Source organism: Ciconia boyciana, chromosome 8, assembly GCF_034638445.1.
Source record: "Ciconia boyciana chromosome 8, ASM3463844v1, whole genome shotgun sequence".
Classification (NCBI taxonomy): domain Eukaryota; kingdom Metazoa; phylum Chordata; class Aves; order Ciconiiformes; family Ciconiidae; genus Ciconia; species Ciconia boyciana.
The window spans coordinates 18,157,483-18,182,876 of NC_132941.1; the positions used below are offsets into that span (position 1 = coordinate 18,157,483).

Genomic DNA, 25,394 nt, shown 5'->3' on the forward strand with positions numbered 1-25,394 from the left:
TTGTTACAGGAAATTTTAAATTTAAAGCGAGCAAGATGATTAAAAATTAAGTAGGTCTCAGTTCGTACGTTTTTGTTAGAGCGGGGCACCCGTGCTCCGCAATCTGCTCCCCAGGCCTGCCACCCGCCATCGGCGATGCATTGCGCTGGCCTGGCGGCGGGGGCGGACGAGCAGCAGCCCGCTGCGTGCCGTGGGGCGGGGCCGCTACCGCGCGGGGCCCGGGTGCCCGCCTCCCGGGGCGGCCTTCGCGCTTGCCGCGGCCGCTCGCTCCCCCCTCACGGCCTCTGGGCCGGCCGCGGCGGAGCGACGCTCGGCTGCGGCGCCGGTGCGTGGGGAAGGTCAGGCGGGGCGGGCTGCGGGGGGCGTCGGGTGGGCCCCTCGCACGGCCCAGGCGAGGGGAGGCGGCGGCCGGTCGACCGTGAGGGGTAGCGGCGCGAGTGGTGGCGGGCAGGGGAGAGGCAGGCACCTCTCGCTTGCCAGGCAGTAGCAGAAACGGGTTCAGAAACCTGAGGCGCCGCCATCCGCGTCGGGAACGCATCGAGAGAGCTTGCAGCTCCTCTGCCCGTGCGCTGTGCGGAGCAGCGTGGCCTGCTCAGAACAGGCCCGGGAGAGCCCACAGCCCGGCCGGCGCGACGTCTTCGGCGCTTTCGGAGATCAAGTGCGCTGCAAGACACTGCACCTGCGCTTGGTCCTCACACATGCACGTTGTACATGCTCTGTAAAAGTGGATAGTTGGCACCAAAAAATAGTACGCCTATAGGTAGCGAACAAGATAATGACAAAAAATTGAGGGCTTGACTATATCCTTACATTTAATTTGATCTCAAGTTTTCATTTACATCAACAAGTGAACGTGGCATTTAAGTAGTCAAAGTGTGTAGTAGTATTTTAATTTTTTAAACCATTCCCATGAAGCCAGCTGCAGTGCTCAGCATGGCAATCATGGTATGCTTGCTTGCCTGCCTAGTGAGAAGGTAAAGGGACAGTTGTATTGCAGAAGTTAAGGATTGCTTGACTTTCCCACTTTTAGGGTTTTATATTTTCTTCTCCACTGTGCATCTTGGTTGCATTTGGTACCTTAGAAGATCTTTCATTCAGTATCTTTTTTTTTTCCTTGAAGGCATGTCAGAGGATTACAGATGAAAAATGCAAAGCCAAGAAAAGTCTTTTTTTTCTTTTAAATATTACAGAATAAGGAAATTTGGCCTGAATGAAGTTGCCTGTGCCACATAAATGTTTTGAAGTTTTGTAATGGCAGAAGCTAGGTCTTCAGAAATTAAAAGAGCCCGAATAAGTTTGTCACTTAGTAAAAATAAGAAAAAAAAAGGAACAAAAAAACTGGAAGGTAGAGGAACACCATCTATACCTTCAGCATCCTCCTCTATTATTTCCTTTTTTAACAATGTTCCCCCTGCCAAAATTACCTGTCCCATGTGCGGGCAAATGGTGCCAAGATATGAAATAAATGAGCACATGGATGAAACATGTCGCAGAAACCATGGTGAGATTGGCGTCATTGATTCAACACTCAACTCTTTTAGGAACGGGAGTCCCCCAGCTGCAAATGTGAACAATAATTCCAGCTCATATTTTTCAAAAAAACTCTTAAATCTAGAAACAAGTCCTTCCGAAAGCAGTTTACTGAAAACAGAAGGGAGTGCAGTACAACAGATTAGTCCTTATTTTAGCAATAATAGTTCAGTCTGTAGTGTTAACAATGAACCACGGGCTCAAACAGTTAAAATAGTCTCTTTGGGAAGCTTGTCATCTAAACTGTCCAGAAGACGTTGTATCCAGGGAGGAAAACAGATCATCTATAAAGAGATCGACCCTTCACCTCCAGCTGTTCACAATATGTGCAAAAGTGCTGCAGCACAGGATGACGATGATGAGATTTATGCTGGGCATAGTTCTCAGAAAGAAAATCAGCTTGCTCAGAGAGAGCGCCAGGAACAAAACTTTTCAAAGAAGGAACCTGAATTTCAAGAAGAAATAAACAAATGTAGTGGCGAAGACCTTGTGGATATTGTTCAGGTATCATTACCAGCTGATAACATAAATGGCAAAAGGTTACCAATTGGTAGAAGGAGCACCAAAACAGAATGTAGGTCTGAAGGGGTGATAATTAGTCCTGATAAATTTAAAACACATCTAGCCATTTATACTTCAGCAGAGCTGACCAATAGTTTGGAAGTCAAGACTCAGCCTCACACTCAGGTTATACCTTCTTCCAAGACAGAAGTGAACTGTGATACACAAAATTGCTTTAGCGAGGGTGATGTACAGGTACTTCCTGTGGAAGTTCATGAAGACTTTAAAGGTGAGATTAATCTTACTTTGTCAGAAACTGTGGAAAAGGTAGAATTTCAAAATTCCATTGGGGACATTTTAGACAAAGTAATTGCGGTTAGCTCTGTGCCCAGCTCTCCTGGTCACCCATATTACCTCCAGAATTTTTTACTGGTGCTGCGAGCAGTCTTGGAGAACAAAGATGATGTCAGACTCTTTGATGAGCAAGATATGAACATTATAACCAAGTTCTGCAAATTATCAGGTATCTTTTTTTCTTTAACGTATTGTCACATTACCTCTTGTAAAGAGAACCGTTACATAGTTTTATGTGAAGAGTGCTATACCAATGGGCAATTTAACTTGATAAATTCCTTAAGGGAAGAAGCTCCTTTTTCTCAGGAGACATATCCCTCAGTGGCTTCTTGTAGGTAAACTTTTATGTTGCTTTAATGGAAGGTAATGATAAATAGTGGGGACTTGTAAGAAATAAGGAGAGAATGATTATGGATATTTCTGGGGTTTTGGAATACTTTTTTTTACTGTTTTAATACTATTTTTTAGAATCTTAAGTCAACTTGCTGCTGCATTTAAACATGTTTCCAAGGAAGGAAACTCATAGCACAGTAAAAGAGTATCAGTTAACACCAAGCTTTTGATGACTATTACGTATGGGAATTCTACAAAATGGGGTTATGAAGAGCCTGTGCTGGATACACAGACCCTGAAAAAAATACTTCTGAAGTGGCATTTATGAGCTTTGATTCAGCACATTTACAGATTACTTTCATGCTTGGTGTGAATCCATGGTTATCCCTATGATTATTATCCAGTGTTTAGAATGCTAGTTACTAATTAACAGTGATTTTCTTGTAGGTTGCTTAGTACTTGTAACTCTCATTAATTTCAGTAGGAGCCAGAATGTTGGAGATTTAAGCCCTCTGTATTTAGACAAGATTCAAAGCAGACATGTTGTCTGAATCCTATACTCATATAAGTTTTACAGTAAAAGCATGGCAGAGATGATGGAAGTTAAAACTAACCCTGCGAATTTTTATGTATGTTTATAACTTGTAAAACTACTCTTAATTACAGTTTAAGACCAGCACTTGAGCTACAAACTTGGAGCATCAAAATGGAAATAAGCTTATAACAACTTCCACAATAAAATTTGTATCTCAGAGTATTGCAGGCATAACCATTTATATTGTTTTAAGCTACTATGGTAATATACAGTTGTCTGACAAAAGTATTTTTAGATATGTGCTCATATGAGCTCATTTCATACATCTGAGCTGAACATACAAAACTGACAGTTGCATACATACCTGCTGGTAAAAAAAAAAAAAATCAGAAGCAGGCTGCACTTATTGATGTATTCTGTTCATTGAGTTTGGCTTCACTGGCAGGCTGTAAAGTTTATTGCACTAAAGAATAGTATTTACCTGTGTGAAACTATTGTGTATTTTGGTCTTTTTCCTCTCTGTAGATTATATTAATCTTTTCTGCACTACCGTACAACAGTCTTTAGACTGTTTCCCCATTGCAGAGTGGAAGAAAACTGTTGTAGCTGTTCAGAGCACTTAGTCCCTTACTGTTTGTTTCTCTGAAGTTCCAAATGATATTGTGGATTGACACCACAGGACATTACAAAAGAGAATATCAAGGTCATGACTTGTGATTAGCAATTACATGAAATTTTTCCAAGGCCAATAGGAGACTTTCAGTGTTTTTATAATAACTTGTATAGCTGTGGAGAAAAGCAGAATGAGGTTAGGTTAGTGTATATGACATCACAAGGTTTTTAATACAGGATACTGGGTGACAAAAATGGAGAAGTGTTGATTTGAGCTTATTAGGAAGAACTATAGCCCTGATAAGTAGTTGACAATCTCAGTTCCTTAAAAAAATTGCGTCAGTGCATATCTGTTTCTCTAGGAAGTACTTAAACTATGGTGGAACAATCTCAGAAATGTCTTTTTTGACTTAAGATCTTCTTCCAAAGTTTAGCAGCTGGAAAGGACTATATGAACATTCTTCATGTGCCCTAGTGGAAAAGTCAGCTGAGCTGACTCAAACCACCTTCAGAGATGGTTACTAAAAAGGTGAAGAAACTCCAGAGGAGGAAGTAGAGCTCTAAACTTACACAGGTATTTCTGCAGTGGTTACCTGGTCACAGTTAAGCTCTTACAGATTATATTGTAATAATTACAATTACGCAGTAACATCAAACATTTAAAAATTTAAAGGATAATACTAACATAAGTTATGAGAATATTGTAAGTACAATGAGATCATAACATAGGACTGTATTTGTGAGGGAGCAGCAAGAGCAGACTACTCTGCATGGGAAGATGAGCCAGGAGCCAAAGGGGACAGCAGGGGCAGGGGCCACATCCTCACCTCACCTGCAAGGGGCACAAGCCCACATTGCCCAAAGAAGAGCAGAGTGGATCCAGTGCTAGTACTGCAGTCAGCCATGCTCCAGTGATGGTAGGTCTTCAGGCAAGTCCATAGCAATGAGGCAGGTGTAAGGGGAAGCCAAGCCAGCAGGATGTCTGGCTGGGCACAGGCATACTACAGCAGAACTTAAGCAAGAGTGCAGGCTACCAGCCTCAAATTAAGTACAGCTCCCGAGCGAATGGGGGGAGGCCCTGACAAGGCCTCACACAGCTCTTCCCAGCAGCCTGAGTCCAGGTTACACAGCTGTACCATATCAGAGCTGACCTTGAACACAAGCAGCCAAACCTGCGGGGGCTGAGATGGTGTTGCGGAGCCTAGTGGTGCACTCAAGGCCATAAGAATATTAAAATAGTTAACTTTCTTCACCTAAATGTGCATACAGTGACATCTTAGAGCTTGATAATGCCTTGTTTATGTTGTGATAGTTAAAATGGGAATATATAAAGAAAGAATGGAATATAAGCAACAAAACTCTTGTTATTGGCTGAGGCAAGCAGTAGATGCATATCATTTACATCCAAAGAAGATCTAGGAATAAACTTACAGTTAGGTAAGTGGCTAACTTAGTTTAGCAGTGCTAGAGAGTCCGCTAACTTAGTTCAGAGTTAGTGGAGCAGGCTTTGGCTACTTTGACAAATACTAAGAGATGTTCAGGATACAGCTTCCTTATTTCCACCCTGCCTGCTCTGGATGAGTACAACACTGATCAGTAATAGTAACTTGTTCTGTTAAATAAAGGAAGTGTTTGTTTCTCTTTCAGTAGTGTAATTTCAGTATTCCCCTCTCACAGGAGTTCAGAATACAGAAAGAATTATTGTGAAGTGGTGCTGATAAATCCATGTGTGCACTGACTGCTGGAGTCAGAAATAAAACAATCTCTCTTTGCAGGGTAGGAAAAACTCAATGATTCAGCTATGAGGAGTGGTTGGATAGCATTAAGTCAATAGATAATTCTGAACAGGTGACAGATGGATGTCTCTACCTTCAAGAAATCTTAGACGAGTACTTTAAAAGTTCAGGTAGATGGGTTGTCTGTTCCAAATTAGAAGTTTCTACCCAAGCAAATGTTGTCTTTCAGTTATCATAACACAAAAAAGCCCACACGTGCTTAATACTATAAAGTTGCTTGAACGTAGGTACTCTCCAGTATTGCATTGTTTTCTGCTAAAATGTCTGCAATTCTTCAGCAAGTTATCTCTAATGCTTATTATGAAAGGAATGATATTTTTCAAAGAATTAAATTTGAAGTAATCCTTCCATCCTTCCTGCCCAGTTTTCTCAAAAGTGGATGGCCTTTATGTTGGATGTAGAGCACTGCCAATTTCTTAAGTACTGGAAACAGTAAATAAAAGTAGGCGAAAGCAGAGATGTGTCCATAACAAGTAATCTGCAGTGCAATGTCAGGCTTTGTGCTCAAGATGAGATCTGTCTGAACTTAGGTGTAATATTAAAAAACTATTTTTTTGTATTCTCCATGTTTAATTTCACTGCGTGTTGCAGTTGGAAGAATTTAAATGCAAACACATAGTTCTAGTGATACTACTTAATAAACTTTGTTAAATCCTCCTTCCAATTTTTATACAATAGAAAAATCGTATCTGAGAAGCATTAATTTATAGTCACCAGTGGAACTGAGGTACAGAAAACTGAACAAGAAAAAATAATGTAATTTTTTTCTGTTGTGTTTCAATGACTCATAGAGGGTGAACTTTTCTAAGATCTGCATCTTTTTCCTGATAATGTTTCAACTTAGAGCAAATTTTTTATTTCAGTGATACACCTGAAACTTTCTTAAGAACTACAAAAGAAAAAAAAATCCCCCAAACCTTCAAAGGTAATGTACTGCAGAACAGGATGCTTAAGAAGCAATTAATTAGTTGTGCAATACCTTTTATTCTTCTATTTGTCATTCAAATCCTTTAGAGAGAAAGCAGTCCTCATGTGCCTTTACTGGATTGCAGCCCTGGTTTGGTCAGTTTCCATGGTCTGGAGAAAGGATGTTTATGTGTTACTCGAACTTTTTCCTTTTTCCAGAGTTGTAAAAATTGGAGACAGACTTCAGAGTTATTAGCCCACAGAGAAAATTACAAGCTTGTGTATATGAATGTAGTTCTCTCAGTGAATTGATCCTGGAAACATTCTATTGAAAAAAAGGCTGAAAAAAACTTTTTAAGGACAGGAGAATAGTTAAATAAGCATGTAAAAGTTAACTGCCATTTCTTAAATATACCTAGGTGTGGTAGTGTTTCAGTGTCTCTTTTTATTAATGATCAGTTTAAGTTAAGCAGCAGCAGACAGGGATAAAAAGATTAGAAGTTAATGAGGGATGAATTAAGTATTCAAAAAGGAGTTGAATGTAGTAACAACAGCTAGACTATTTTCAGCTAGGATTTAACAAGCTATTTTGTTGAATTTCAGCATTGTTAGTATTTTAAAAGTATTTTTAAAAGTTACTTTAAGAGAGCACTTCCCTGATAAAAACCAAATCTATAGGAGGTTTTTTCCCTTGTTTTCAGTAGATATATTAATAAAATTAAGCTTATCTTTGGAAAAATAAGAATCTGAAGACTACTACACAGAGAGGTATTCTGTGATTATGAAATAATTCTGTCAGACTACAGCTTCTTTTGTTCCCCAACATCAAATAGTTGGTTACTGAATAAGTGTTAAAGAAAGTAAAGAGACCTATTTAACATCACAATATGCAGAGTTTGAAAAATGAAGTTGTCTTTTCCTAGAAAACAAATTCTTAAAGGGTAAGCATGTCCAAAATGCATTTTAGCAATGTTCGTTACCTACAAAATACATTGTAATAATTTTCAACCTACAGAACTTAAAGATTCTAATGAGCAATAATTACTTGGAAAGGTAAGTTCTGGTATTTTACCAAGTCTGCTCATAGAACATGAGCAGATTTAAAATGTATTTTAGAGGATATCTGCATCAAAGTAATTTTTCTAAGTTAGGTAGTGATTATGCATAGTACTATGTTTTAGAAATTAATTTTCTTTTTATCCTTCCCTGCTTTAAATAAAATTTGCAGTTGGTGGGCAGAAGTTATATGTGAGACTTTTTCAACGCAAGCTGAACTGGTTAAAGGTGAACAAAATAGAGTATGGAGAGATAAGTATGGATTTGTCACCAATAATTGAAGAACTGGCTGAAGCCAGATTTCTGCAAACAGGTATGGCCAGCATTAATAAATGTTAAACATATTACAGATAAAAACTGCAGTTGTGTCATGTTAGAGTTTAATGCACTACGTGCTTGTCCGTGCCTTGAGAAGAGAATTAGAGGAGCAGAATAAAAGTTTCAGGTAGGTGAGTTGTGTTGTGTTACATTCATAATAAAAGCAGTTAGTGCAAATTAGGTAATAGGGAGAGCTACGTAAATGTCAGGGCTACAGGTGCAACAATAGGCCTTACTTGCCCTCACCAGCCTCATCTCAGACCCTGACCTGTGCAGCCGCTGTGCATTGGTCCAGGAGCTCTTCCTTCAGTACTGCCCTGAGCTGTGTTGTAGGCACCCTGGCCCTGGCCTTGTCCATCCCTGGCTGGCTGGACCTCCAACCAATGCTGCGGGTGTTTTTTTTCCAGTCTTGTCTGTGGCCATGTACTGTGGATGGATCCCAGACGTAAACTGTAGTCTTGTCTCTAGTCTTATGTCTGGCTCGTCTCTTAGATCGACCCTGGACCTGGTTCATCATCGTGCCTTTTCTGGGGCTGCCAGTGGCTTCTGTTACCAGGACTTTTGCTCTGCCCATTCTGTTCATTTACGGTGGGTCTGCACCAGGGTTGGTGAGGACACTGCCAGTGCTGTGGTCACTCTTGACTCCTGGCTCATTCCCCCTTGTCGAGCAGCTCTGCTCTTGCTGCTCCCTGGCAGGACTTTTTTTTGCATTGGGCAAAGTTTTAATCATCAGGAAGACAAGTTTTTCTGAACAGCATTTTTTTTTGTAACTCGGCAGAATTTCTTTGTATTTGCTTTTGTTTTGAAGTTGCAAAAGGATTTTTTTCTGATTATTCTGTTCCTTCATAGTGGACCTGTGAAGAGGCTGAATTTCAAGCTGAACCAGCTAGCATCAATAATACATGTTTGAAGAATCTAGATCATTAGATTAGTACTAGGTTATATGAATGTACTATACTTTGAGCTATTGCTTGGGTGTGTATGTATAGCACATAATGAATATATGTGGATCATTTTACTTTTAGAATCTGAACTGGAAGACCTGTGTGAAGGGTTGGATTTGCTTTCAGCCCCTGAGCTAAAAACATTGGCAAAGATCTTCCACTTGCCAAACCCAAATGGTCAGAAACAGCTACTTGTGGATGATTTTCTGAGGTTGGCAAAACAACGTTCAGTCTTCAGCAGGAGTCAGGCTGGTATTGGGACAGTGATTTTAAAAAGGTAACTCTGTTTATAGTTAAATTTTGCAGGTAAATGTAAGTTATGCTTCAAAGGACTCAGTCTAGATGCCTTTTGAAGAGAGGAGTGCATTTAGTGAATTTATGAATAAAAAAGGGCAGCATTAAATTTTGATTCACAGTGGGTCAAGCAGAAGGGTAAATATTAGACTTTTTTAAAAACTATGTCATGCTTTTCAGCTGTGGCATGATTATCTATCTCCAAAGTTACTCAGTTCTACAGCGAAACATTACTGAATTACTTAAAGCAAAACCAGTGCAGAAAAACATCTAGGAAGACATAGAGAAAGTAATTGCCTATTAAAGCAACTATTTGATGTTCGTTTGCTGGGTGAGCTCTTTTAGTAGAATTAGAGGGGAGCAATAATATCTTTTTTTTGTGATTGACTTTGTATTTTAGCATAGAGCCTCCTTTTCAGCAATGTTTTTAAAGGGAAAAGATTGTTTGCTTGACAAAGTGTTCTTTCTTTCCTGTGAATTTTTTCACTGTGACTGTCACAGCTGTGTATATCAGATGCCCTTGACTTCCAGGTCTTCTGGGGTCCAGATGCAGGTTTAAGGTATCATTCTGCCCTAATAGGAGAGATTACAGCATTACCATTCTTGGTGTTTAGGGCTGGATCTGTAGCTGGAACATCCACAAGAAGTCTAGGAATATGAACTAAAGTAATAGCCAGGGTGCTGGTGCTAGGGTACAAGTCAGTTCTGGAGTTTATAAGCTTTCTTATGCAGTTACCTCTTTTAGTAACTAATACCAAAAAATAACTGTTTGAATAATAATGCATGTAAACAAAGGTTATTTGTCTAGCAGTTAGCTTGTCTAGTAGGCTGGAGAACTAGGATCTGAAGTCAGTAATTGTGGAATCCTCTCTGTACAAAATGCAGGTTGTATAGAAAGCTGACAGATACCATTATGTACTGCATTTGCTTCAATAACATAATTTGTCTTTCCTGTGGTATTCTTTTTCAAATGAGGGAGATATAAAGCTTTGTCAAGTTTGCATAGCTGTGTTTATTGGACAAATATTACCCCCTGAAATCTACCATGTGATTTTCCATAAAATTCCTTGTATTAAAAGGGGCCTAGTATTGGAAGAAGAACTTAAAAATCATCCCTCCATGAAGAATTATTATTACATGAATCAGTAAGGTCATCTTTCCTTATGCCAAAAGAGAGGCTTAATGCTAGCTTAGTGGTGGGCTTGCAAAGCTTCACAGCTGGGAGGTTTGCATAGTATGGTTAGCTTCTTTAAAGTAATTTTATTTGGTCTTTGTTGTTTTCAGAATACAGCAGGAGCTCTAGTGGTTCCCATTCTGTTAAAAATAGTATTTCACACTGGTGTCATTGTCTCCAGTAGCATTGCACTTCATTTGGTCTGCAGGAAAACAGGTGAAGTGATCATAGCCACAGCCATGGTTATCTTGTGTTAGAGGATGCTGGGACTTTGTGATAAGTAAGGATGTTTTCATTTAAGGAGTTGCAGTTGTTCCCTCATTCTAATCCAGGTATAGAAAACTTCAGTATGCAAATACTTTTAATCACTTAAGATTTCATTTTTTCTTTGATACTAGATATTTGAACTACATGACGATGCATGATGCATAATTTGTATAAATATCTCTAAAAGAAACAGATTGTTTTCAGAATATTGGCTTAAACTATACAAAGGAAGGCTAGAAAAAAATGTGTTCAGGAAATAGAAAGGAACCTGGGAAAATTAGTTACATTCCAAAAAAGTCCTTGGTGCTGGCTTACTCCCTACTCCAAGAAAAGAGGCTGATAGTTACTTGCTCAGCCACAAAATCTTTGGGGTTGTAATGCTCTTTGCTGTAGTTGACAGCTGAAATACTAGTTACCTCATGAGATCAGAGAAAGTCCTGTTTTAAATCTGTGCTGTCCTGTGGACAAGTCACAGAAATCTTGTCTTGTATGAAAAGGCTGGATGAAGATGTGCTAATGGAGATACCCTAAAACAAGGGATCTCAAATTGTGGTCTGTAAACATTGCCCTAACAGCAAACCACATCTTGTTGCTTCTTGGTACTGCCTGGCATAGCAACAGGAGTGGCTGCACGCAAAGGGCAGTTGGTTCCAATTCTATTCTGCTTGAAGTTTGGCCCTTAAACTTTTTATTAGTTAATGCATTTCTTTGGCTTTTCACTAGAGGTTACATGCACTATATAGTTTCTCAAGCTGCTGCTTTCAAGGAAAATCAAGTTTACATGTTAATTGACTTGAAACCAAAATTATCCTCATACTTCATTCGGTGTATTTGAATTTTTATAAGTGGTGGTAAAAATAATTTGTTATAGTAATTTTATTTGTCCTTCCAGGGTGAAGGACCTGGCTGGAAAATCTGTCAGGGTCTGTAAAGGCCCTCGGGCTGTCTTTTCTCGAATTCTGCTGCTATTTTCACTGTCTGAGTCAATGGAGGATGAAGAAGCTGGTAGTGCTGGTCAGGGCCAGCTCTCCACAGTCCTTATGGTAAACATGGGGCGTATGGTATTCCCCAGTTACACTATAAATAGGAAAACACAGGTCTTCCAGGACAGAGAAGATCTTATCAGGTAGGGGGAGCTTTGGCAGTTTGGAAATCTGTTTATTTCTGGAAAAGTTTTACTGCACTACTTGTGTAGGCAAATAAGAATTCATCATGTAGAACTCCAGATGTAAATAGGTAGAAGTGCACTTTTGCAGTAATTTTAACTGCGTTTTTGTATCTATGTAGGACTTGTAATTCGCAGTGGCTTGCATTTTGAACCAAAATAGCATATTTATTTGCTTCATGATCATCTGCTGATGAAAGTTGTTTCTTCATTTGCTGTGGTGATTATTAGAATGGACTCGGAACAAAACAAAAAATACGTTCTCTAGTTTATAAGTGATGTTAAACATAATGTACCTTGCTAGTGTAAACTCTGCTGATCCTACAAGATTAAGGATAAAGTTGGCTGCATGGTTCAATGTCTTTGGAGACTGGAAGGGATTTTTTAAAAGGTATTGTATGGAGGAATTGATTTATTTTAACTATAAATGCTTTTTGAGCCTAATACAGTTATTATGTTTTTTTCCCTTAGGTATGCAACTGCTGCTCATCTGTCAAATGATATAGCCACTGCAATGGTAAATGGGAACTGGGAAGAAGCTAATCGTCTATATATGTGTGCTAAAGAAACCTGGAACGAACTGAAAAATCACCCCTCTTTGAGGTAGTAAACCGGAAACTAGCCTAGTGTTCATCTGAAACTATTAAGTGTATTATCTTACTTTTGGTACTTTTCCTTTTGAGAGAGGCTTATAGACTAGTGATATTATTTAAGTTTGGTAAATTTAGAAGCTTAATATTCTTGAAAGCTTCGAACTTCCTGGTTGTTTGTTTACCTTTTAAGTGATTATGTGAAAAGGCCTTTTTTATAAAACCTTGGGAATGAATTGGTAGGCAAGGATAAAGCACTAAAACATTTCTGTTCTATGTGCCAGTGCAGGAGAACAAGAGCCTTATTTTTCCCTTGTCATAGTTTGTGTTTATGGCTTTTAGACAAATAGCAATAAGCAGAATTTAAAATTCACTGAACAAAAGAATGTTGCAAACGTTATGGGAAAACAGTGGGTTGTTCATCTCCTCAAACTTCCAAGTGGGTGTCATTCAGGAAACGTTACTAAAGATCTGAGAACTGAAAAACGTGTATTGTTTTTGAAGCATCCTTCATCAGTTTTTCCTTCAATTATTTTGTTTTCTGGCTTAATGATACACCAAAAGTTAAAGCCTTATATTTGGCATTATATTCATTTTCATGGCAACTGATTTAAAATAATATTCCTAGAGGGTCATTTGGAGGTCTGTTCCATTTCACACTGAAGATAGTGGAAAAACGTATTTTGATTTCTGTAAGACATTCAAAAGACTTTGTCCTGAAACATAGAGCTGCCTACCTAGAAGTTGTTAGTCTTCTTTCATGGCAGGAAATGCATGTTTTAGCCTTTTTCTTTTGTTCAGCTGTGTTTCTAAAGTTAACCTTCTGACTTACGAGAACAAGTTGGCAGTAACAAAACATGATGTAATAAATCATTGTTTTGCATCTGATGTAAAACTTACTAGGTAATAATTCCGCTACTGTTGAAAGCAAAATGCACTGTGCAAGTGCAGCTTACACCTGCTACATCAGCTAAACTATTTTCTTACCTTTGGGTTCTTGACTTTGCAGCTGGGATACTCATTTCAGTTCAGTTTTGATATATAAGGCATTTAGTTTTTGTAAATGCTTTAGGTGTAAGTATTCTTAGTAAGAGAATTTTAAGAATTTAAATTGGCATCATTAAATTGATCTGAGCTGCTCTTATCTTTCAGCTATCACAGAGTTTTACCTGAGTATCTACGACATTTCACAGTTGGCTGGGTGTATACAAGAATCCTTTCTCAAGGTGTTGAAATTTTGCAGAGACTTCACATGTATGAGGTAAAGTTGTGAAGTGAATAGGAATACGCGTTTAATGTAGCATTGTACATGAATTTACATTTCTGATGTGGCTGGAAAATGGTGATAATGTTTGCCAGGACTTGCTACAGTTCTGTTAACAGGTTACTTTTAAGGAAAAAGAGCCTTTTTTTCTGGGTGCTTTAGAAAGTTTTAAATTGTTTTGACTTCTGCTTATGCTTTGGAGATTTACCATATGTAATATACCATAAGACTGTTGCTGAGACATTGTTGTTTTGTTATTTAAAGATATCTGTGTTTCACTAGATTGAGTTATTGCTTTTAAATAAGAAAATCTTGGAAGAAAAGTCTTCTGTGAAATCCCTGCCTCTTCACCTTAGGAGCTAACATCTCCAAAGGCTTCTGACTTACATGTTAAAGCAAACCAGATTATTCTGAAAAAGACTTTGCCTCTGCAAAAAAGCAATGGGTAATATTCAGATCTTTTTCATATACAATAAGGAATACAGAAAGGACAAAAACACTGTATTTTTGGCAGATAACCTTTAAGTTCACATAAAAATATTTATATTCTAGGGTTTTTAAGATATACCCATGCACCTGAATACATTGGGTGTTGGAGTAAAAATGGGGTTTGAATTGTGCAGAGACAAAGTTATGGTACCCAGTAATTAGAAGGGAAAGTGACAAGCTAATTGTATAATGAAACTTCAACTTCGTTTTCTAACTCAATTAATAAAGATATAATGCTGTTGCTACAGGACGCAGTGCAGGAGCTGCAGACTCTTCTGTCTCAGGATGTGTATTGTACTGACAGCAGAGGGCGATGGTGGGATCGCCTAGCTCTGAATTTACATCAGCACTTGAAAAACACTAAGAAGGTATCTTCACAACTGCATGCTGTAAAGCTGGAAACACTGCAGTCATTGTCTGAAAAGATTTTTTAAAAATATTTCATATAAGGAGAACAGCGGGGTAGGGTCTCCTAAAATGCAGATATTGGTAGGAATTCCAAGGTCAGGCAACCAGTTTCTCCTAAGAAATTGAATACTGAGTGTACCCTCATGCTTGGTTGTCCTGCTTTTTTCTGTTGCATAGAAGAACACTGTTTGGCATGAAGGATTGTATGGAGTTATCAGGTAGCAGCTTCCTTGCTGCTCTGCCTTATAAATTTGCCTAATGTGTGAGAAGCAGAGAAATTTCTTGCAGTAAACACCTGTTTCTGAACCTGAGTCATGATGAGGCCGTATCAGGAATGAAAAAAACCAAACATGATCGGAAGGAGTTTTTTAATGTTTTCAAACAAAAAATTAAGCGAATTAAGTCCTTGGCTAACTGTTGCCAGTGGGGAGAAGGTTGTATTATATATCTGGACCAGTTTTGGTGTGGGGTTTCTACTGTAAGGGGTCAAGCAGTAGACAACCCCATTTCTAATCTGTTACTTGTACACAGCTCTGGCAGGGTTAGCAGTCTTTAACAGCAAATTTAAACTTTTTCTGTGGTCCTACAGGATAAACTGTAACTGACCACCCTTAGACTGGTAAAGAATAACAGTGGTTTTAGATAACATGTATTACAGGCTATGTTTATCCTGGTCTGTTTAATTATCTTAGGAAGGCAGAGGAGGGGAGAAGAGGTTTTGAGGTAGTCTTAGCTTTTGCTGAAATTTGCCCTCTTCCCTTCCAGTAGGACACACACACCAGTAGGGTGTGTTTGTACAAGCAAAACACATTATTTGTGCAGTGGGTGAACTTGTCCATCTCAAGTCTTTTAGAAACTTGCGGTTCAGGCGTTTAGAAACACTGTGGACATGGTGAGCGGTCTTTGAGTTTCCTAAGTGATTAGGTGGCATGTAGCCGAATGAGAGTAAAATAACATATGGGAATGGCAAGGATTGCGTGCAAGGATTATTGTAAATCTCTGTAGAACTTTCTGGCACCTCTGGAAAGATTTCTGCAGCAGAATATAAAGGAATCTGAGAAAACTGCAAGCTGCAGTACAGGTTGTGCCTTTGAATTCCTTGTGAGCCAGCACCAGCTTTTCACAGGCTTTCTTTTCAAGAGCCACAAGGCGCAGAAGCCACTGTGTAACTCATTGTAGGGCTCAGTTGCAGTTTCATGTATTTTCTGTGCAAGAAACAGCAGGTGGTAGTTGTCTCAGGTGCTCATCTGAGGATTTATAAGTACAGGAGATTATGTCAATTTTTCCTGTCTGTTACATATAAAGGAGAAATATTGTCAATGATTGAAAATGAAACTCTGTAGGACTGTTTAGGTCACAGTGAAGTATGGGCAGACTGAAAATCAACTTTTAACTAAAAGACAAGACCAATGTAGTTAACACACCTAAGATACCTGACTAATTTGGCAATGAAAAATAGAGATAAAAGTTTTAAGTCCAGGAACAGTAGCAGTTGTAGAGTTATTTAAAATAAGCAGAGAATGACTTTTTTTTCCTTGGTGTTGCTTCCTTGCCTCACTAAGGCTATTGAGAATTGGGATTAAAATGCTTATATTTTGTGTTGCATTTTAATTCTCTAAGTCTGTTAAAAGGAAATAATATTATAGGCTGTCAAGCATCTGCAGTTGTCTCTTCTGCATCTTATACCCCCATATCAAGCTTTTTCCAGATTTGGAATTAGAAGTTGTTCAAAGGAGGAGTTAATCTCAGTTCCTTATTTATAAATTAGGACAAAATGCCTTCCTCAAGTCACAGAAAGAGAGTATGTCAGAACCATAATTTGATTTAATTTTTGGAGTCCATATTTAATCCTGCATGTTCTTTAGTGCATTGGTCTAAAATTTGTTCTGTATGTACATTCTTGCACAACTGATCTGGTCCTTCTGTTTCCGTATTATGTGCTGTTAAGAAACTGGCTTAAAAATATTAAACTGATTTGCCTTAGAACCAGCTCTTTTTTCTGGTCACTTTTGTAGGATTTACACTTCCTTAATCTTACATTGATCAGTACAGATGGAGAGTAATTTCTTTTTACTGTACTAGTGCAAATTTTAATCCAGAAGCCTACTAGAGCAACATACTACTTACTAGTTAGAACTTAAGTACATAAATAAGAAAGGTGGCCCTGTCTTATATGCTGGTTTTTACATTCATATTTTTGTGTTCCTTAAATCAATTGATCTTTTGGGCTTAGTAATAAAATAGACAGATGTGCATAGGTCTTTCTAAGTTATTGCTTGTTACCTTGCCCTTTGCTAGGCCATTGACTGCATTAGAAATGGGCTGGCAGACCCATTTGTACGAACTGGGCATCGTCTCTCTCTCTACCAGCGGGCCCTACGAATCAGAGACTCTCCAAGCTGCAGGCAGTTCAGATGCCTGTTTCATGATCTGCCAGTTATAACTGTGGAGGATGTGACACATGTAAGTAAAGTTGCTGGTGGTTTCTGAGAAATAACAACTCATGAGGTCTTTTTTCTTCTGACAAGAAAATATAATCTGGGAAACTGTTGTTACGTGCTATGTACCGGCCTCTGACTTACTTGTGCTGCAGGAAAATAAATAGAAATGTGTTTCTAAAACAAAAGCCTCTTGTAAACAAATATTTCTCCTTATTCAATAAATGGTCACCTGCTTAGCTGAAGTTAGTCAGCTGTACACTGATTTAATTTGCATTGCTTTACTGAATACATGTTACGAATCTGATCAGCTATAAACTCCACTGATTTACCAGCAACACTCTCAGAACCTTTCTGTCCAAAGAGTCTGATCAAATCAGTGCCTTGCCTCTGGTGTCTTCAGGCCAAGCATTCTGTGTGTAAGAAGTAATAGTAACCTTAGCATGTTGTCAGCATTAGATTAATGGCTCAAAAAAAAAGCAAGTTTTTTTTAGTAACCTTTGGGAGTTATGCACTCTAAATACACACTATGCAAATAGCACTTGCATCATATTGGAATGGATTTTTTTAAACTCCTTCTTTTCCCTGCTGTTGCGAAGATAATGGTATCTGGGCAAAGTCAGAGCAGAGCCTCACTTTCTCTCTGGGCCTCGTCACCGCCTATGTCCCTACAACACTTCTTTTTCTCAGTCCAGAATCAGTCTCCTCAGTCATCTGCATTCTTTCTTCCATTCTTTAATCCTTCGTGAAAAATTTGCCAGTTTATAAAAGCTAAACAGAATGATTTCAAGGGAATGGCAGGTTAAATTTTATTCAGTTGATTTTTGGAAAAAAGTCTAGTTCTGATTTTAAGAAGACTGAAAAGGAGGAATGTGTGTTTTAGGAGAGATTCAAATACCTAGGCTAAAGCTTTTTAAATGTTATGCTGGAAAGTAAGTAGTTCTTTCAATATGTTCAGGTTACAATCAAAGGAAAGTTGTGTCCTCAGATGGGAATGGGAAAATCGGTATTTCTAATGGAGGATATCAGTGATGAAGAAGGAGGCGAAGACTTCAGTGTATCCACAGTCATGTGCTCAGTTGAGGAGCTGGCGTTAACTCATTACAAGCAGAATGGTTTTGATCAGGGTAACAGTAACTTTTTTTTTCTTTACAGTAAAATAACTGTGGCAGTAAAGAACCAATTTACTAACCAGTTTAGTTAATAGACCAGTTTTAGCTCATTCTGTTTCCTTCCCAAACGGCTCTAATATGTAATTTCCTTACCAAAATGCTCTAATATGTATTTTCCACCTGACCTGCTTCCTGGCCTTTAATTATTTGCTGCCTTCATGTACCTAAGGTGGTTTTGAAGTGTTTTAGGAAAAAAACCAACGTTTCTTCTTTATCTCCACAGAAAATCACTTACTTTGCCTTTCTTATCAGTGAACAGCTATTTTATTTGTTAGGGGTAAAATGCTAGCAGTGTCATTTAAGGGAGTGTCATTAAGGAAAGGTAAACGTCCACTGATTTTTGGTACTAGATGTACATGAAAAGAGTATATACCATAGCAAGACACTTAGCAACTTCTTTTGAAAAGGTTTGATTTGCAGCTCTGTTAGTAGTTGTTCATATATTTTGACAACTTAAGAGCTGTGAAAAGCCATGGACAAATAAGAATATATAGGTCTGTTTTACAGGAAGAAAGCAAAATACAAAAAGGTAGGCAGGTTATTTTTTTAAGATAAGTTTTTCCAAAGTAGCTGTTGCTTGGAGACTGGCTAAGTATTGGTCTGCTGGTGAGTGATTGTTTTTACATCACCTTTCTCCTCCCCCCATCACTTGTTAAATTGTCTTTATCTCAAGCCCTGAGGGTTGTGGTTTTGTTTGTTCCTTTTCCTTCCTCACTTTTGCCCTTCCACTTGTCTCCCCCAGCCCGCTGGAGCAGGAGCAGTCAGCGAGTGACTGGGTGGGTGGGCTTATCTATCTGCCATCCAGGGTCAACCCATGACAATTTTTTTAATATGTAAAAATATGCACATGCATGTGTGTGTGTATATATAGAGATATATGCACATATACATACATACACTATGTATATAAACATAGACACACATATGTATATATACATGTGTACATATGTGTACCTACATGTATATATACATATTATTAAATGTATATGCATATATGCACATATGTGTGTGTATGTATACATATTATACATCTGTATTAAAAAAACCCACAACCCTCATGGGCTGCTATAAAGACAATTCAATGTGATGGGGGGGGGGGGGGGGGAAGATGTTGAAAAAGCAATCATTCACCACCAGCAGACCAATGCTCAGCCAGTATTACTCAAAAATGTAATATATTAATAACAAAATGTTTGTATATATAAAAAAAGGTTTATATTACACATATATGTACATGTATACATACATTTATGTGTTTGTATATGTGGATGTATACATACACGTATGTATATGTAAATAGAAAACATTTTTATATACACACATTTTGTTATTAATATATTACATTTTTAGTATCCTGGCTGGGCATTGGTCTGCTCGTGGTGAATGCTTTTTGCAGCACATATATGTATACATATATATGCATACATGTATACATATATGTATAGCTCTATGTATGTGTATGGATACATGTTTGTGTATATGTATAATAGAAAACATCTCTATATATAAACATTTTGTTATTAATATATTTTTATTGTAAAAATGGAAAAAAATTGTGTACTAAAAATTGTTAAAGTTAGAACAGTAAACCTTATTTGTGACAGGGCATAGTAATTTAATCCTATGCTGTAAATGTAGGCCACTAGCCTGGAAGTAGAAAGCATTAGCAAATTGTGGAAGTCAACAACTGCATTTACAACTTGATGCTGCAATGTTAGTATATACTGACTTCAGCTGTGTATAAACCGTAACATAGCATGTTTCTGGTTTGGGTCATGATAATTTAGTACCTCTTTGTATGAGATTGCTGTAGAAATTAATGTTTCCGTTTTATTAAATTTTGCCCTTTAGGTATTCATGGGGAAGGCTCAACATTTATTACGCTGTATGGTATTCTAATGTGGGATATCATTTTCATGGATGGCATACCTGACGTTTTCAGAAATTCCTATCAGGTAGTTTTGAAAGGCTTTCTTTAGTTAATTTCTTTACCCATTGCTGTAGATTCTGTAACTATGTTAAAATCTTATTCACGATGAGATGATTAACATTTTATTCTGAGGAACTTTCCAGACAGATCTTGGTGTTTGCTTGGTTTTATTATTTGTTATATTGGGCTTGTTACTAAAGGGCTCCTCGGTAACTAGTTGCTATGTAAGTCTGGATTGACTGTCAGATAGGGTGGGATTCATCTGGCTAAATGCATATATCCTATATCTGAACTCACTGGTCAAAGTTTCCTTTATAGTCAGTGGAAGAATACTGCTATACTATAGCATTGTTCATCTCATTTGAAGATGACATATTCCATTAAGAAAAAAAAAAAAGGCTATTTCTTTTCGATGGCCTTTAAAGGGAAGTCACATTTTTAAACTCCGGTTTGTTAACGCCCCCACCCACTCCACCCCAACATGCTTTTGGAATCATCCTTCCTTTTTGTTAAAGAAACAAACAAGCAAACAACACTACACCCCACCCCCACCCCACCCCCAGCAAGAACTCCCTGCCACACCCTAAGATTAATGATTCCAGGTGAACTTGTGGCTTTTAGCTAAATGCATTACATCCTACAAATTACAGCTAGAAACAGTTTTAATAATTGCAATTAGAAAACTTGATCACTTAGTGACATTTGCTAAGAAAACCCGAAAAAGCCATCTCAAATGTTGCAGAACTAAAACAGGCCAGACAACTGTCTTCTTCGTTCCACCTTAAACCATTGCTTCTAATTGGAACCCTGGCCAAGAGGTAGACCAGCCAGTGCCGTCTGCTTCCTTAACTGGATTTATTTCTACTGTAAGAAATTACAGGTTTATACCAGTATGATATATCTTAGGTAGAAATGTCATCTTGCTTTAGAGGTGAAACATGCAGGTTTTTATTGTCTTTTTCTGCCCTCCCCCCCGCCTTCTTTATTTTTCTTCACCAGTATGAAGTAGAAATCCATGTGGCTGAGTTGAAAATCACTTGGTGGTTTTGGAGATGGCCGTCTCCCTAATTAGTGACCACTACAAATATTTCTTTAATTGGTGGAGAGAGATACATTCCCTCAAGGCCATCCTTACATAGTCCCTTAAGCAAAGGATGTAAAAAAAAATCTAGATAATCAAACAGTACAATTATTTTATTAGGCCAAGAGGACTAAACTCAAAACTATGAATTCATGGGTTGTGCTTTGTCCCACTCAGCTGATGTTTAACCTTAACCTAATTTTTTTTCTTTTATGTTGATATGGATTATGAGTCTGCATACAGTCGTGTCTTGAAATAATTTCTTAAGCCACGAGCACTTGATTATAAGTATGTTTTTGGTCATATCCTTGGAGAGCTACTCAATGATTAAAAGAGGCAACTTACTACAGAGTAATGGCTATTCTTTGAAATGTCTTCTACTACTTGATTCTTGTATTCATCTGCCCAAGTAAATTTAGGGTTGAATACTGTTTGCAGAAAGAACTGAGGTATGGGTGGCCTTCTTGCTTTGGAATTTTGAGGTGGGACATGAAGGCACTTGCAGGTTCCTAGACAGGACAGGAAGGGGACTGCTGTAGCTCCAAAGGCCATACAAGTACTGGTAAATGGAATTCATACAAATAACTCTTCTTGTGGAATATCTGCTATTCTTGTAAGATGCCGTAATTGTATGAATCTCATGTGTTAAAAGCAAGTATTTTTTGTCAGTGCAAACTACCATTTACTGTAGATCTTGCCGCTCTAAATACATTTCCTTTTATATAATCTTATATGCAGATTACGCCTACTTAAAAAAAAGAAAAAAACAAAACAAAAAAAGGTGTATGTTTATATGTTTATAACAAGCCCAGTATTTACAGCTCATTTGCAAATTCACTTTTTTTTAAACTAGATTTTGCTTACTTACTTATCAATGTAGAGAAGAGCTATCACAAGCCTCAGGCATGAACAAGGATGAGCTGAAAGCTTGCACCTGATTCTCTGTTATTCCTAGGCTGTATTTTTGTGGGATTAGCTGTGGCAGCAGTTTATGTAAAGCTGAAATTTGCCTTTTTTTTTTTTTAAGCACTCTGCATTTGATTTTGAAAAGCTAGAATGGCACTCGGCTACTACTTGATAGCCTTTTTTTAGTCATGTTCAAAATTGAGTAAAATTGCTGCAGTGACTTTATACACTAATGTGTTCAGCACTATGCATAAGGCTCCCTGCTTTTAGGCAGCTTGAGTGATACTGCCCAGTTTCATCACTGCTTTGTTCTTCCCACTTCAAACTGCTCACTGTAGCTGAGCAGTCTTGATACTGATACCAAATCCTGACTAGACTATTACTGCTTGGAGAGTTAGGAGAGCGGCTGGCTCTTTGTTGTGTAAGAAACCTCTGTCTAGAGGTCAAAAACCAACAGAGCACAGGCTAAGATGTGGCCAGCATTTGTTGCACTGGCATTGGGTGTTAAAATATATGCAGAGCTTTTCCCATTTAATAAAGGTTTATGCACTGGACATGTTCAAGTTAAATTGACTCAGCGTTTGAGTGAATTTGTAGTTGAGATTTAAAAAAAAAAAATGAAGTAGGGCATTGTCATTCTTGGACTTGCTGCTTTGCTGGCAGCTCCTCAGAGCTGTATTTACCTTTTCATACAGACGTTCCCCCTGGATTTATACACTGACAGCTTCTATGAGAACAGGAGGGATGTTATTGAGGCCAGACTCCAGCAGCTTCATACAGCTTCCTCAGAGACACTGGCAAAGTTGATTGCTGACATCTGGACCACTCAGGAGGGAAAAGCAGCAGCACTAGTTAGCTGGGGGCGTTTTATTTCCCTCCAGCAAGTTCAGGTAAGTAACTAACTGTTGTCCAGAATGGGCACTCTGTTTGATGAGGCTTGCTGTTAAATCACACATGGCCGTAGTGTGCTCACAGTTTGTACTGAGGCACTGAGCCAAGACTGATGGTGAGTGGTGGGAGGGGGGGCTTCAGCACAGTTCTCCCCAGTACTGTTACTCTTTTCTGATACGGTCACTTTTCCTGCAACAGCAGTTGGGAACACAGTGGGGAAAGTTGCTGTAGATAACATCTATGTAAGATTCTTGTTACACATGACTAAACAAAAAGCTGAGATGGGCCATAGAATATTCTTGTGAGAGTTGGGAAATGGCTGTACAGGAAATCAAAACTAAAAAAAAGACAACTACTGAAACTTCTCTTGCAGAGCCTTGTCTCTTGCCTTGGAGGAATGTTTCTGAGCGGTGTCTTTAGGCGACTTTCCAGAGATCTACGCCATTGCAGAGGGGGACTTCCTGACCTGGTTGTGTGGCGTACTCACACTAATCACTTCAAGGTATATTGGGAGATCATGGAAATACTCAGTGCTCAGCTGATCTTATCCTTAGGTATAAAACCTTCCAGCTGTCATCCTATACAAACTGTGTTTTCCTGTTGTGGTGGAGTTAAACCTGCTGCTCAGCTGCCCAGCATCTATGGCAGGTAGTGGGTGATTGTTATCTGCTGTTTCATCACATTTTGCTGTAGCTTTAATGGGCATAATGAGAAACAGCAAGAGGTGGCCTAGGTATTGTTGTAGAATAGGGCTTCATTAAAATTACTGTAAAGCAACTGTTATCAATCAGTCATACACATTCTGACTGTTGTTAGCAAGGGGTGCTAATGTCACCACTTACACAAAAACTTGAATATATGAGACTACAACTACATCTGTCTCTGCTACAAAAATTGAGTAAGCAGTCATGGTTTGTGTCTTGCATGGTAGTGGAATAGCTACTAGAAGACTGTTGGACATCTCAGCTGCTGGAGCAACTTGTTACACATTTATAAAACAGCTGAAGAAATTAGTTGTCTAGTACATATGAGTAAGTTGCTGTCAGTATCAGCTGGAACAGGTGAGGTTACAGATGATGGCGTTTTGAATATGCGGTATCTTCATTCACCCGTGCCTCTGTCTGTGTTTTGGTGGGTATTTACGGGATAAAATGTCATTCTCTTACAGTTAAACTTTGGAACATGGGTTAATAATTTAGCACCCACTGGGCCTTCTGTTGTGCTAAATCTTTACTATTTTTGTTGCAAATAACAGCCATAAAAGAATACGTACATTAGTCTGTGCGAGCTAATGATCTTTCAGTTCCTCCACAGGCACACCACTAATCACCCACATTTCTTTGTAGCTGGTGGAAGTGAAAGGTCCCAATGATCGCCTGTCCCACAAGCAGATAATCTGGCTGAGTGAGCTGAAGAAGCTGGGTGCTACAGTAGAAGTTTGTCACGTGCAAGCTGTTGGAGGCAAGAGTAAGCGCCTCAGTTGACAACAGAGGTCTTCATCGCATGGGTAACTTGGGTGTTTTTAAAGGAACTGGCATGACACACACGACTGGCTGCTGCTTATTAAAAGTAGTTTCTTCTAAAATTCTGGTTTCTTGGTATATTACTGTAGTTATTTTTAGCACAAAACATTCCAAAAAATAGTTTGAGAAGACTGTTGGTATGATTTACTGTATGTCACTTTGTGTTCAGAAGAACAAAGCCTTTCTCTTCTATACAGAATTCATAACTTATTCTATGAAAGGTAACCTAGGGTTTTTGCCCAGTAAAGAGAAACAGCTGCAATCACACTGGTACCAGCTGAGAACATCCTCTATAATAAAAAATGTGGTGCATCAAGTCCTGATCATTTCCATGTTGCCTATGTAGCCCGAGTTCATTACGTTGTGCAAGTTTAGTGCCTTCCCAGGGTTGTCAGGACCAGCACAGTTCTCTAACTGTCCCCACTTGGAATTATGTATTTCAATTTTCACTTTAATATAAAAAAAATACAGCTCGTCACTGATGGCATGGAGTAAGGCATAAAACTTTTTTTTTTAATGGTGTTTTAACATGCTGCTATGTATGAAAGGATGATATATTTAACAGCTCCTTCTGTTGTGAATATCTGTATTATTTGTAGAAAGGGGAAATATTTCTAGTAGTAGACAGGAATTGTTCAGTGCCAAGATCACTCATCTGCAGTGTGTCATTCATTAACAGTCAGTTTGGCCCCACATGAATTGATGTGTTTTCTCATTCAGAAATAAGTTGGTTGCTTGAAATGGAACCAAAAGGATGAGTCCTCTTTTAAAACACCAAAATCCTGTGGGTTTGTCTCAATTTTAACACATAGCCAACATCTTTTCTCTGGAGTCTTCATTCTCCCACTGAGTAAGTTTTTCTGATATCAGAAATTCTGCTTACCATACAAACAGCAGAGACTGTAATAGGATGTAGC

The 25,394-nt window shown here is 38.5% G+C and overlaps 1 protein-coding gene across 4 annotated transcripts; it reads left to right on the top strand.

Moving 5' to 3' along the window:
* Window positions 1-190: 190 nt before the first annotated feature.
* On the top strand, window positions 191-24,776 carry FAN1 (FANCD2 and FANCI associated nuclease 1). 4 transcript variants are annotated; one of them, XM_072869144.1, is made up of 14 exons: window positions 191-325; window positions 1,121-2,554; window positions 7,796-7,936; window positions 8,967-9,162; window positions 11,513-11,746; window positions 12,257-12,388; window positions 13,528-13,636; window positions 14,377-14,496; window positions 16,835-16,999; window positions 17,933-18,101; window positions 19,998-20,101; window positions 22,759-22,953; window positions 23,328-23,456; window positions 24,301-24,773. In XM_072869144.1, the coding sequence occupies exons 2-14, from the start codon at window positions 1,252-1,254 to the stop codon at window positions 24,436-24,438; spliced, it is 3,135 nt and encodes a 1,044-aa protein (XP_072725245.1). In that variant the 5' UTR covers window positions 191-325; window positions 1,121-1,251; the 3' UTR covers window positions 24,439-24,773. The 4 variants fall into 4 exon arrangements, with proteins under 4 accessions (XP_072725245.1, XP_072725248.1, XP_072725247.1 ...); XM_072869147.1 differs by having other exon boundaries at window positions 1,121-2,320; XM_072869145.1 differs by having other exon boundaries at window positions 206-338.
* The last annotated feature ends 618 nt before the right edge of the window (window positions 24,777-25,394 follow it).

What these genes read in the sequence shown, in the direction of transcription:
- FAN1 (XM_072869144.1), top strand. Translation starts at nt 1,252, where the DNA reads ATGGCAGAAGCTAGGTCTTCAGAAATTAAAAGAGCCCGAATAAGTTTG. An exon ending in GACAGAGAAGATCTTATCAG is followed by an intron (nt 11,747 to 12,256) that starts GTAGGGGGAGCT and finishes TTTTTCCCTTAG; the next exon opens with GTATGCAACTGCTGCTCATC. An exon ending in TTTCCCTCCAGCAAGTTCAG is followed by an intron (nt 22,954 to 23,327) that starts GTAAGTAACTAA and finishes CTTCTCTTGCAG; the next exon opens with AGCCTTGTCTCTTGCCTTGG.